At 47.9% G+C, this 13,831-nt stretch overlaps 1 protein-coding gene across 5 annotated transcripts in view; it reads right to left on the bottom strand.

Annotated features, from left to right (window-relative positions):
* Window positions 1–13,831, bottom strand: part of RUFY1 (RUN and FYVE domain containing 1) — a 573,324-nt gene that overhangs the window by 546,834 nt on the left and 12,659 nt on the right. For 4 of the 5 annotated variants that reach the window (XM_073573702.1, XM_073573703.1, XM_073573706.1 and 1 more), the window contains exon 2: window positions 8,914–9,090. The exons of the other annotated variant lie outside the window; for it this stretch is intronic. In XM_073573702.1, coding sequence (XP_073429803.1) covers window positions 8,914–9,070 — 157 coding nt within the window. In that variant the 5' untranslated portion in view covers window positions 9,071–9,090. The remainder of the gene's footprint in view (window positions 1–8,913; window positions 9,091–13,831) is intronic. 5 annotated transcript variants of the gene reach the window in all.

The following is a 13,831-nucleotide window of genomic DNA, read 5'->3' as shown; positions in this document are numbered from 1 at the left end:
TACTGGCAAGACGAGAATTTAAAATGGATTGTAACATTGGGAACAATGAAACCAGATGGTTTGAATGATGCCCTGAATTTTTCTCCTTTTATATAAAAAAAGATCGCTTAACTAGTTCTCCTGAGGTTCCTCTCTGTTTTTAATGTGTATTTGGATTTTTTTGTGCACAATTGTCAATTTTTTTTTTATTTTTTTTATTCGCCGTTTCCATGTTTAACTGGTTCCACAATTATATTTCATGACCTTGGCTTCCATCTTATGGCAAATGATATGACTTTACCCACCATGATGAGACTATGAAGATTTTCTATCTGAATATGGTCCATTTGGATTATACTTTTATGGATAAAGTGAAGTATGATGAGAATATGGAAAAAAATTCCTGAATTGAAGAGGAAGCAATGTGACACTTAGATTCCTTCATTATTATCCATTATATTGCATTTGTAGTGTTATATTCATATATATTTGCTCAGATTGTGTTATGCTGCGCTCACCAGGAGGCGGGGCTTCGGTCCCGACGTCACTCCCTCCGGTATGGCAGTCCCTCGGGGGCTCCCGTCGGGTGCGCACGTGCAGCTCTCGTCCCCAGGGCTCCTCCTCCATTTCACGTTTGCGCTTGCGAACTCCTGTCAGTGCTGTCTCCGGTTCGGTCCCCTCTATGGTAGTGGAGGACCTGACCCGGAAGCTGTAGTGTCATGTGCTTTCTGGCTAGGATCTGACCTGGAACCTGTCATGGTCATGTGCTATATCAGGCTACCTTCCCCTATGGGAGGTGCCTGATTATTGTTGTGCTTCCTGGCTGGGACGTCTGTCTCTGCCAGGCTGTTCGCTGTACTCAGGTCCTCTGTTCCGCCTTGTGTTCCTGGTGCTCCAGGGCACCCTTTCTGAACTTCCATTCCGCTCTGTCTTTGCTCAGTCGTGCCCTCTGGCATCCACTCGGATCTTGTGCTCTGTCTCTTGCTCCGCTGTGCCTCCGGGCACTCTCTGTCCCTATACTCTAATACTCCTCCTGGCACGGCTGCTGCTCCATTTTGTACTCTGTCGTGCTCCTTGCACGCGTCTTGCTTGGTTTACGGTTTACCTCCGGACGTATTACTCGCCATATGTGCTCACGTGTACCTGTCTCGCACTATCCTGTAGTTAGCGCACTTCCGTGTACACACCTGGTGTTCCTAGTATCCAGTACCGTCCCTCAGTCATACCCACCCGTGTCTCCTGTGAGCCGTCCCTCTCGGGAACCTGCTACCGTGATACTCGAACCCCTGGGCCTGCTCCTAACGGTCCCTGTATAGGGGTCGGTTCCACCTGGCAGCTCGCCCGGGGCCCCTCGGTGCCACGGTCCAGAGGGTCCACTCCTGGAGTCTCAGGCTCCAGACCATCCACTAACAGTATAATCAGGCCATGGACGCCGCTGGTATTACGGCTTCCGTCCAAAAGGAGCTGGCATTCCTCCGGGAAAACCAGACTAGATGTTATGTTATTTCTCAAGTCCATGGAGTCCTGTTTATCTGCCTTACAGTCCTCTGAGCCTGGGAATGCTGCCCAGTTGGCCAGTCTCCAGCAGGAACTCACGCAGCAACGCGACTCCCAGGCCCAGATCCTCAACTATATGTCATCGGTAGATAATCGGCTCCTATCTATACAATCCGTTTCTGCCCAGGCCATAGTTCCTCTCTCGCTACCGCGCTGATGTACGCCACCTCAGTATGGTGGTGACCCTGTGTTGTGTCGCGGGTTTTTGAATCAGTGTCGTTTGTATTTTGAGTTTTTGCCGCAGCATTACCCCACCAATCGTGCTAAAATAGCATTTATAGTTTCTCACTTAGAGGGGAAGGCCCTTGCATGGGTTAAACCCCTTTGGGAGCGGGATGACCCACTCGTCTCTCAGCTTTCCGTCTTTTTGGACACCTTCCGTAAGGTGTTCGACGAGCCGGGTCGCCTTCGCTTCCACCACAGAGTCACTCTTTAATCTCCGTCAAGATACTCTAACAGTTGGACAATACGCAATATGTTTTCGCACCTTGCCTTCCGAACTTGGTTGGAATAATGATGCCCTCATAGGGGCCTTTTGGCGTGGTCTGTCCAGCCGGATCAAAGACGAACTGGCGGGCCGAGATACTCCTACCATTTTAGAGGACCTCATCTCTCTCGCGACACGCATTGATTTGCGCTACCAGGAGCGCACCCATGAGTCAGCCAGAGAGAAAGGGGCTTCCCGCCTCTTCACCTCCACGCACAGTTCTTCCCATCCGTTACCCGAGTTATCTGCAGTAGATCCGGTACCTGAGCCTATGCAGGTGGATAGTCTCCAGATAGCTCAACGGCATCATGTAAAGAGGCATGCACAAGGGCTGTTTCTATTGTGGGGATGCCTCCCACTTCCTACGCTCATGTCCCAAGAGGCCAGGGAAGTTTCTCCGCCTGGGACAGGTAAGCGAGCTCTCCTCTGGTGTATGTGATTCCTCTTTACCCCTTACCGTGCCTGTGTCCCTGAATTTTGTTTCCGAGAGTTGCACTGTGAAGGCTATTGTGGACTCTGGTGCAGTGGGTAACTTTATTAATTAGTCTCGAGGCAGTTAAGAGGTTTCGGATTCCTGTCAGATCCCTGGAGACTCCTAGGTCGGTAGTTCCAGTCGACGGTAAGCCCTTGCAGGACACCGTTAACCAGGTCACTGAGGAAGTAGAGTTGCAGATTGGCACATGTCAATCGGGAGCGAATCTCCTTCCACGTATTGCCGACTTTGGCTCATACTCTTCTTGGTCTTCCTTGGTTACGAACTCACGGGCCGACCCTGGACTGGCAATCCGGTGATATACTCCATTGGGGACCGTCCGGTCAAAAAAGTTGCCTGCTGTCCGTTCATCCGAAGAACCCTGCTTGCTCGTCTTCGGCGGTTACAGGTCCGCCGTCCGCTAACCGGTCTGGGACGTATGACATTGTCGAGAAGGGGGCTGAAAGTCCGTCTCCACATCTGTCAAGCAACCGGTCTGTGACGTGTGACATTGTTGAGAAGGGGGCTGGGAGTCAGTCTCCACATCTGTCAAGTAACCGGTCCAAGGTAATCACCGTGGCTTCCGTCAAATTAACATCCCAGTGCCCGGGGGGAGACCTTTGGGTCTAAAGGTAACCGTAAAGGTGTGTTATCCTGGGGACATTCTTCTCCGGTTGCCGGCCATGTTGGTGTCAAGAGGACACTCTCCCGTTTATCCCACTACTACTGGTGGCCGTCTATTGCTCAGGATGTCAAAGACTTTGTGGCTGCTTGTCCGTCCTGTACAAAGAAGGAAGTTCCCAAGCAACCATCCTCCGACAGCTTGCCTCTTAGGGCTGATAACCGCACCAGCACTTCGCCCTCCAGGCATCTCGGTGTGCCTCTGCCGGTTCGACTGTCTCGGGCATACCTGCCCCCGACTCTGTCCGTGGAGTTCTCCAGGGTATGGCAGGAGACCAAATTTTCTCGTATTGAGACTCTGGATCCGATTGGTCCTTATGCAGTTAGGAAGTGTCTGGATCACGCTCCTAGTGTCAAGGTGCTATTTTCCAGTTCTGGAAAGAGGGGGCACTGTTATGCCGCGCTCACCAGGAGGCGGGGCTTCGGTCCCGACGTCACTCCCTCCGATACGGCGGTCCCTCAGGGGCTCCCGTCGGGTGCGCACGCGCAGCTCTCGTCCCAGGGGCTCCTCCTCCATGTCACGTTTGTGCGCTTCTGTCAGTGCTGCCTCCGGGTCGGTCCCCTCTATGGTAATGGAGGACCTGACCAGGAAACTGTAGTGTCATATGCTTTCTGGCTAGGATCTGACCCGGAAACTGTCATGGTCATGTGCTATATCAGGCTACCTTCCCCTATGGGAGGTGCCTGATTATTGTTGTGCTTACTGGCTGGGACATCTGTGTCTCTGCCAGGTTGTTCGTTGTACTCAGGTCCTCTGTTCCGCCTTGTGTTCCTGGTGCTCCAGGGCACTCTTTCTGAACTTCCATTCCGCTCTGTCTTTGCTCAGTCTTGCCCTCTGGCATCCACTCGGATCTTGTGCTCTGACTCTTGCTCCGCTGTGCCTCCGGGCACTCTCTCTGTCCCTATACTCTAATACTACTCCTGGCACAACTGCTGCTCCATTCTGTACTCCACTCCTGGAGTCTCCGGCTCCAGACCATCCACTCTAACAGATTGTTATGCGCGTGTGCCCTTGCCCAGTTTCTGCCTTGCGTCATCCGGCCCTCTGGCTTCCTCGCCTTGCGACAGGGCGGTATGGCAACCGCCTGGCTCCTTCTCGCCTGCACTTTGGGGTTGGGCAGGGTTGCGTGGGATCAGTGCGGCTGGCTGTGGGAGCACACGCCATCCAAAACAACCATTAAACAGCCGATCTCGTGGTACAACACGTGACCGGTCTCCTAGGACACAAAAGGTCCTTGCAGGTAATAGTCTAAAACAATCATTAAACAGCCGGTCATGTGGTATAACACGTGACTGGTTTACTAGGATATAAAAGGTCTTTGAAGGTAACTACATAACACCTCCCCTTCAGAAAGCATGGCGATTTAGCGGGCGAAACGCGTGTCGGGGTTGTTTATTTATGCGGGGGTGGTGTCTCTGGGACTTGCTAAGGTTGTAAATGCTACTATTAATATACACACACCTTAGTGAGTTACTATGCCAATCTTGCATATATAACTTCCTTATTCCACATTTGTGTTTGTACCTCTGAAGGGATAGTAATGATTGTTTTTGATATGGGAGATTTGTTATGTTTTCCCCTATCTGAGGTAGTATCTAATTAAAGGGATTACAAACTTGAATAGTAGACCTCACCATAAAGAATTTTCTGAACTGTATGTGAACCTTCTGTAATTATAAACTTCTGCAGCGAATCACTACTGTGTCCTTATTTTTCACTTGTGTGTGTGATTAGTATGCAATATTTTAGGTGCTAATAAAGTATTTTTGTACATTTTAAACACGCCTGTGCTTCCTTTTTATAATACTTAAGCTAGAAGGTCTGGGCTCTCTGGAAGGACCCACGGCTCCGTGACCGACATACTCCTCAGCCAAATGAACCAGGGACTCTTGGGCCAAAAGGGGGCTATGAGTATTACCCTCGCCCTGTCTTGCCTGATCTTCCTGAGGACTGCTGGTATCAGACAGATTGGGGGAATGGCGTATGCCAGGGAGAACCCCCATTTTGATTTGGAAAGCATCCACTGCCTGGAGATTTTCTCTCAGATTCAGGGAACAGAACTTTTTCACTTTGGAGTTGTCGGGTGGCAAAAAGGTCAAATCTCTGTTCCCCCCCACATGTACACCAAACGTCTGAATACGGTCATCTTGAGGGACCATTCGCCCTGTAGAAGTGGCCTGCGGCTCAAAAAGTCCACGGTTATATTGTCCTTTCCGTTGATATAGAGGGCCAACAGCAACAAGATATTCTTTTCTGAGAGACTGAAAATTCGCTTTGTTACACGCATATTAGGGACATAGACCGTGTACCTCCCTGATGATTTAGATATGCCACATTGACCTGGTTGTCTGACAGTATCCTCATATGGTGGCCTTGCAGGAATGGTAAAAGAGTCTGCAATGCATTTTCCACTGCGTGAAGCTAAAACATATTTGAGGAAGTTTCCCTCTCTATCAGTGACCATGTCCCCTGAACCAGATAGTTGTTCAGATGTGCTCCCCACCCCCTGGTACTGGCATCTTTGGTAACTACCCTGGAGATGTGAGGAAACCACGGGACCCCCTCCCAAAGGGATTTTATGCCCAACTACCAGTGTAGAGAATGTATAACCTCCTGTGGTAGTGTCAGTGAACCTTCCAGATGCCCCTGCAATGAATGTTAGCTTTCCAGGATGAAGCTCTGCAATTCCCTTGAGTAGATGTGGGCCAACTTTACTGCCAGGATACATGAGGCCAGGGAGCCCAGGACATAGCACTTCTGAGAGTCCTCACCGGATTTTGTATTGACCTGGAGAGGAGACTGAATAATTTCCTTCTTTTGCTCTAGAAGGCGACATTCCTGCAGGTGGGAGTCGAGCAGAAGTCGTAAAAAGGTCTGCGTCTTTTGTTGCCACAACCTTAATTTTTCCAGGTTTAAACACCATCCTAAGCTTTTTAAGATGGTGACTATGTTCTCTACCTGATTGTGGCAATGAGTGAAGGAACAGCCCATTATTAGGAAATCGTCCAGGTAATGGATGAATAGCCTGGTTCCTCTCTCTCTGAAGTGAGCCATAACCTCCGCTGTCACCTTTGTGAAAACCCACGGGGCCACTACCAGGCCAAAGGAGTGCCTTCCACTGATACCGCCACCCTGAGGAATTTCCTGAATGCCATGTGTATTGGCAGGTCCAGGACGGCCATGCAGCAATCCAGGAAGAGTAGCTGAATCGCTGACTTAAATCGACTCCATCTTGAACTGTGGGATCTTCAAAAATTTGCTAAGGCCCTTTAAGTTGAAGATCGAGCCATGCGGCTTCTTTATTAGGAACAGGGAGAGTATAACCCTTAACGCTCTTCTTCCGCTGGTACATTCTGCAGAACATTCTTCCCCAAGAGGCACAGTACTTCTGACTCCAACGCCATCTGTACTGACACGGACGCTCGTGGGGCCATAACAATGAACCTTTTGGGGGAAAAGCTCTTGAATCCCAGTTTCAACCCCACCCCCACCAGGTTGAGAATCCAAGGACTGAATGATATTTTCTCCCAGGCTGGAAGCAAGAGGGAGAGCCTTCCTCCCACCTGGGAAAGTCACTTGGAGGACTTCCGATCACTTCGGGAAGAGGTACCGAACAGGAACCCCTTGGAATTTTAAGGTCTGTCGTCACGTCTCCTCTGCTCCGTGGACGCTCTCCTTCTATTGTGCCTTTTCCCCCAAAAGGACTGTTTGAAGGAAGAGAAGGGAAGCTTTGAGAACCCATTTTTCTTGTCGGCCGCCTTTTCCAAGAAGTCATCTAGAGCCGGACCAAATAAATATTGTCCTTCGCAGGGGAAGGAAACATAGCTTCCCTTTTGCCTGAACATCTCCAGAGCAGGCTTTCAATCAGACTGTGCTCTGGCCTGCATTAGATAGTTGCAGATGATCTTATTGCCAGCCTGGCTGAGTCAGGCAAAAAGGCTGCTACTCCCTTGATCATTGGAGTGTTGTTTTAATGGCATTACTGGGCGAATCATCACCTAGCTGATCTTCTAACGTTCTCAACCAGACCATAAAGAGATCTTGCCTTGCAAGTTTCTGCAATGGCAGGTCTCAATGCCCCTGCTGATGAATCCTATGTTGACTTAAGAAAGGTATCCACCTTCATATCAAGAGGGTCTTTAACAACCCTGAGTCCTCAAAGGGGAGGGATGAACTTTTTGAGGCCTTCGTAATGGCAACATCTAATATGGGAGCCTTACCGCAGGATGAAGAGGCCTCATCTTCAAATGGGTATTTTCCCATCTGGCTTCTCCCACTCTCTAGTCATGAGAATCTGTAGTTTGTCATTCATGGGCAAAACATCTTTCAGTCCTACGGTCCACCAGTCCCATTGTGGACCTTACTGCCGTGACTAAACTGTCGACCTCCTCCAGGGGGAAGCAGTAACCCGAGGCAGAGTCACTTTCCGATGAGGACAAACCCGAAGTATCCTGCACAACTCCCTCATCAGATGACATTGACGGCGAAGGAGATACCTCAGCCCTATCCCTGCTTGATGTCTCTCCTGAACAGGACCGGGAAGTTGTTGAGATTTCCACCTCGGCTCTGATGAGAGTTGTCAGGGTGGTAGAAAACTCAGAGGTTTCCTTAGTCACCATGTCATTGATACACTGCTGGCATAATTTCTTGGGCCATGTGCTACTCAGATCCTGTCCACATATTTAAAGCACAAGTACTCTTTCTAGGGGGCTCCTACCCGAAAGCCATAAAGAAAGAAAGGGGGGGGGTTAACAGCTGCATTAACAAATGACGTTCTCGTAGCTCACTGACCACTCCAAATAATTTAAGGGTACCGGAACTTGAGGCAGGATGTCGTCTGAAAGGTCTCGTTTAGGGACCGTGGAATCCTTCATCATGGAAGAGCTTTGCCAACTTGTCCTGGAATCCTTGGACCTGCGTGCCCTGCTGGAACCTTCAGAACTCTCCTGGCATCGGGGTCGCTGTGGCTGCTCTGACTCTCCTTGCTGCTGTCATGGGCTTTGCTGCCCTACATTGCAGCACCGGTGCCCCTGCCTGGCCGGCAATCCTCCCTTAAGAACTTTGCTCCCAGGGGATCTGCCGGCCGGCGTCTCCTGCAGTTTTCCGGTACCACCCCCAGAAGTTCCCGGGTGCAAAAGTCCTGGCAGTGTCAGAGCGAGACTTCCTGTTTCTGGCCGTGCTCTGACACCGTGCCGGAACGCAGGGCTGGCGGCCACCACACCCCATTGGGCCCCCACGGCGCTTCCAGGACTACTGGTGCCGGCCGAAGCAGAGCCGGTGCCCTGTCGCCATTGACCGGCCGGGGCCTGGGAATCCTTGTTTCTTCATCGGATGCCGCCATCCAGGTAAAGGCTCCGCACATCAAGGACAGGAAACCACTGATTTAGAGAGAGGAGCCGCCCTTTTTATCTTAAAGGTTCCCTGTCCTTGAAGGGCGGATCCCCTCTTTCGTTGGTGCTGTCATGGATGATAGGAAAAAAGGTCCACATTTGGGACCTAAATGTTGCACAAGGGCCAATAAACTGCATGTGAGTTCTACTTACTGGTGTGCTGCCTTCGATTTTTTTTTTTTTTATTTATTTACAAGGTTTGCTATATGACTGGGAGGCTTCTTTGCACCCAACAATCCAACAATATTTTTGTGCCGCTTTTTGCTTTTCTGTTTTCTAGTTATGAGGAGAGAGAATGACAGAGACAGCACAGTGAATGCTGATCCTATCCCAGAAATTAAATTACCTTTTAGCCCATGTTTCAGGCAATGCTCCAGGACGTAGAAAAACTGTTGCAGCGGAGGGAAATCAGATTCCAGGCTTCTGTCTAGATTTAGAGCAGCCTGGATCAATACCTTTACCGTAATCTTCATCATACTCATTAAGTTAGCGCGTTCATCCATACTGATTTCTGTATAAAACACTGAAACAAGTAAAAATAAAAAATAAAATTACATCTAATGGTTCTGTCACAATATACCAAAAAGTCTTGAGATATTTTGAACCACAAAGTAACAGAACAAACAGGAAGCTTTTAATTTACCGTATATACTCAAGTATAAGCCGACGTGAGTCTAAGCCGAGGCACCAAATTTTGCCAAGGAAAACTGGGCAAGCTTATTGACTCGAGTATAAGCCGAGTATGCATTGTCCCCTTATCCCTGTCCCGCTATGCGTGCCTCCCCCCTCACCCTGTCCCGCTATGCGTGCCTCCCCCCTCACCCTGTCCCGCTATGCGTGCCTCCCCCCTCACCCTGTCCCGCTATGCGTGCCTCCCCCCCTCACCCTGTCCCGCTATGTGTGCCTCCCCCCCTCACCCTGTCCCGCTATGTGTGCCTCCCCCCCTCACCCTGTCCCGCTATGTGTGCCTCCCCCCCTCACCCTGTCCCGCTATGCGTGCCTCCCCCCCTCACCCTGTCCCGCTATGCGTGCCTCCCCCCCTCACCCTGTCCCGCTATGCGTGCCTCCCCCCCTCACCCTGTCCCGCTATGCGTGCCCCCCCCCCTCACCCTGTCCCGCTATGCGTGCCTTCCCCCCCCCCCCTCACCCTGTCCCGCTATGCGTGGCTCCCCTGGTCTCGCATGACTCACACCCCGTCCTACTCACTCTGTACGCGCCATCCTGTGCTCGGGGGTTACGTGGTACTGCTCCTTAAAAGTAATGAATATGCCCTCCACGCCTATGGGAGTATATTCATTACCTTAATAAGCGGTACCACGTGACCACTCAGCAAAGGAGAAGAGCTGCCGGGATGGAGATGCAGCGATGGCGCGAGGAGGGAGAGTATGAAATCTTTTTGAAGCCGGTGGCTGCAGCGGTCACTGTGCCACAGCCGCCGCTGCTCCAACGCTCCCCCTCCCACAATGTCTACCTGGACAATGGCTCATACATAAGCCGAGGGGGATGTTTTCAACACAAAAAAATGTGCTGAAAGTCTCGGTTTATACACAAGTATATACGGTATTTTTTCTCCATATTTCATGCTTTTTGCAGCCAAAACAAAGAAAAGAAAAAAAAAAAAAAAAACAATTCATAATACATCAAAAGCAGAACATTTTAAAAATTATATAACTCCCACTGAAGACCTAAAAACTCAGGCACTACTATAGTAAAGCAAAGCACGCCTTTTCCTCTATGTAAGGCCTCATTGAATGAGTCATTTTTCAGATTCAAAACACGGTGCGATTTTAAAAACTAAAAAAAAGTTAGAAACAAAGCAAATAGATGACCTGTGCGGTATAATTTTCATGGACTGAGACATGTAATGGCGAGTTTGTTATATCACTGAAAAACAGATGACTGAATGAAGTCCAATGCTCTTAGGGATCATAGAAGCCAAGATATATGGCACTGTAGTCATTTTCACTACAAAGATTTAGTCTAGGACAGAGCTGATAAATTTCTTCTAAAGGGGTGGTTAACTTTTTTTTTTTTTTATTATTAGACCCCATGACAGTGATCAAAATGAACAAATTCCCAATTGTTTCCGGGTACCGGCCTGCAGATCTCAGCGAGCGCACTGCGCATGCACCTGCCATTTTTTTCCAGGAAAATGACATGGAAAGGTGGCAGATGGAGCACGAGGGTCTGGGAATGAATGAAGTCCCTGGGAGGGGGCTCAGAGGACCCCATTTACCTTTTGTCAGATATGCTAGATCATCAGAGAAGAGAGAAGTTAATTATTAATCAGACCTAGATTTTGGACATTTTGTGTCCTTGGGGCATTACACCCTTATTGCTCAGTGCCATTAAAAAGCAGACCTGAGTAATGAGTATCATTAACTGCCGCTGTTAAAAGGCATTTCAGCTGTCATTAAGGGACTAAGTATGTGATGGTCATTCAAAACTCACCAATGGCAAGTAACAGGTGTGGACAATATGAAACCAGGAGAAGAGTCCTGAGGAGATCATTTGCATACTCCCCGTGCCTTCTGGGATAAGTGAAGAGTCTCCGCGAGCTCAACGATCACTGGGTTTTGGCCGTTGCAGCTGAAAAGAGGAAATCGGAAAACCAGGGGAAGAATTTTGGCTCATCTCTCATTGTTTTTAAGAAATCTCAATAAGGAAGAGGCCAGGAGCCATTTGGTGAGCTGCATTTCTTGCTACATGTTCACAGGCTTACCAGTGGAAAAGCCAAACTTCACATGCCACAAATGCAAGCTTGAGTCCTTGTTGGAGGTAAAGTGGCAAAATCTCGAAGAGAGGTTAGCTACGTTGAAGAGCATTAAGGAAGGTGAAGAGTTCTTAGACAGAGCAGAATTATCTCTTCATGTTACAGAAAGAGAAGAAATTCGAAGTGCACCTGAAGAAACAGAGGAATGGAAACATGTGACCCAGAGAAGCATGAGGATCAGGAGGCAGTCAGCAGCCATACTTCTCAGGAACCAGTACCAGGCTCTCACACAGTAAAACGATGAAGAAATACATCAGGATAAGACTTTGCCCACAAACAGCAATCTTGTATGCCGTCAGAGTTCTCCTGGATGGAGAAAGAAAAATGTTGTGAAGAAACGGAGAGTGGTGGTCATGAGGGATTCCCTGTTGAGAGGAACAGAGGCCGCTATCTGCAGACCGGATATAACTTCAAGAGAAATGTGCTGTCTTCCAGGTGCAAAAATTATAGATATCAGGACTCTTCAGACCTACAGATTACTACCCATTCCTGCTACTACATGTGGGGACAAATGACACCTCATGAAACGACCTGGAAACCATCTGCAGAGACTTTGAAAACTTAGGCAAGAAAGTGAAAGAACTGGGAGCGCAGGTGGTCTTCTCTTCCATCCTTCCAGTGGATGGCCATGGAACAAGGAGGTGGAATAAGATTCTGCAGGTGAACAACTGGCTACATCAATGGTGCCGTCAGCAACGATTTGGATTTCTGGATCACGGAGTGAATTACCTATACGATGGACTACTTGCTAGAGATGGGGTGCACCTTACGAAGACTGGAAAACATGTATTTGGAGGTCGCCTTGCTACACTTGTAAGGAGTGCTTTAAACTAGAACAACATGGGAAGGGAAGCAAAAGACCAGAAAAAGCCATACACCTGACAAATGCTATTGAGAACTCTGCTATTAGAAGTGGAAAGGAAGAACAAAGACAAAAGAATCTAATTAATACAAATATTGGAGAAAGAGAAACCAAATCACAAACTAAAATGTTTCTATACTAATGCACAAAGCATGGGCAACAAACAAGGAAAATTGGAACTACTAACGCAGGAAAAGAAATATGATGGCATTGGAATCACTGAAACTTGGTGGGACAATACACATGATTGGAATACAAGGCTAGAAGGATACAACTTATTTGCAAGAAACAGACTTGATAAACGAGGAGGAGGTGTCGCATTGTATGTTAGAAACGCGTATATCTGCACAGAGTTGAAGCTTCAGAGACTGGGAGTTCTGTGGAAACTGTTTGGGTAAAAATACAAGGACAGAACAATGGAAAGGACACCATTGTAGGCATTTACTACAGGCCACCTGTGCAAGCTGAAGATATGGATGAACTCTTTATGCATCAAATGGCCAAGTTCTCCAAGAAATATGACATAGTTGTCATGGGAGATTTCAACTATCCAGACATTTGTTGGGAATCACTCTCAGGCAAAACTAACAGGTCAAGGAAATTCTTATCCTCTCTTGCTGACAACTTTATCTTACAAAAGGTAGGGGAGAAAACAAGGGGAACTGCTACCTTGGATCTAATCATTATAAACAGGGAGGAAATGGTTGAGGAGGTAAAAGTGGCTGGGACCCTAGGAGGTAGCAACCATGCTATTTTAGAATTTTGGATAACTAGAGGAGGAAGACCTGTGAAGACTCAGACGTCAAGGTTAGATTTCAGAAAGGCAGATTTTAAGGGATTCAGAAAGAGAATTGGAGGGATCCAATGGCTGGATATCCTTAAAGACAAAAATGTCCACAAAGGATAGGAAATCTTGAAAAATGAAATTCTCAAAGCACAATTGTTAACAATTCTGAAAAGAGGGAAGAATAGGAAGCATTTAAGGAAACCAGGATGGATGAACACAGAACTTAAGCACATGCTAAAAAGGAAGAAAAAAAAAAAAGGCTTATAAAATGGAAAGAGGGAGGCATATCTAAAGAAGAATATAATGCTGTCTGCAGAACCTGCAGGGCACAAATCAGATTATCTAAAGCTGGGGATATGTCAAAAGTAAAAGAAAAGTCAAAGATGCTATAGGATTTTTACAGGATGAAAATGATGAAATGGTAAGACAGGATGTTGAGAAGGCCGAACTATTCCTATTTTGCATCTGTTTTCTCTCAGAAAGGAAATGTAACATCAACTGTTCTTCACTGTCCTATTAAGGGAATAGAAGAATCCAGGATATCTATAAACAGAAAGATAATGAGGAAACACTTAGCTAACCTAAATGAATTCAAGTCTCCAGGTCCAGATGAATTACACCCCAGAGTACTGAAGGAGATAGCAGAAGAAATTTTTGAACCCCTCTCCATAATCTTTGAAAATTCTTGGAGAACAGGAGAAGTCCCAGAAGACTTGAGAAGAGCAAATGTTGTTCCCATCTTCAAAAAGGGGAAGAAGGTGGACCCAGGCAACTATAGGCCGGTGAGTCAGACTTCTATACCAGGAAAGATCTTGGAACAAATTATTAAACAACATGTATGT

This window comes from Dendrobates tinctorius, unplaced genomic scaffold (assembly GCF_039654945.1).
Source record: "Dendrobates tinctorius isolate UK_male_01 unplaced genomic scaffold, ASM3965494v1 ptg000036l, whole genome shotgun sequence".
NCBI classification, from domain to species: Eukaryota; Metazoa; Chordata; class Amphibia; order Anura; family Dendrobatidae; genus Dendrobates; species Dendrobates tinctorius.
Note: the sequence above shows the minus strand (reverse complement) of the source record. Positions and strands in the feature narration are given on the sequence as shown.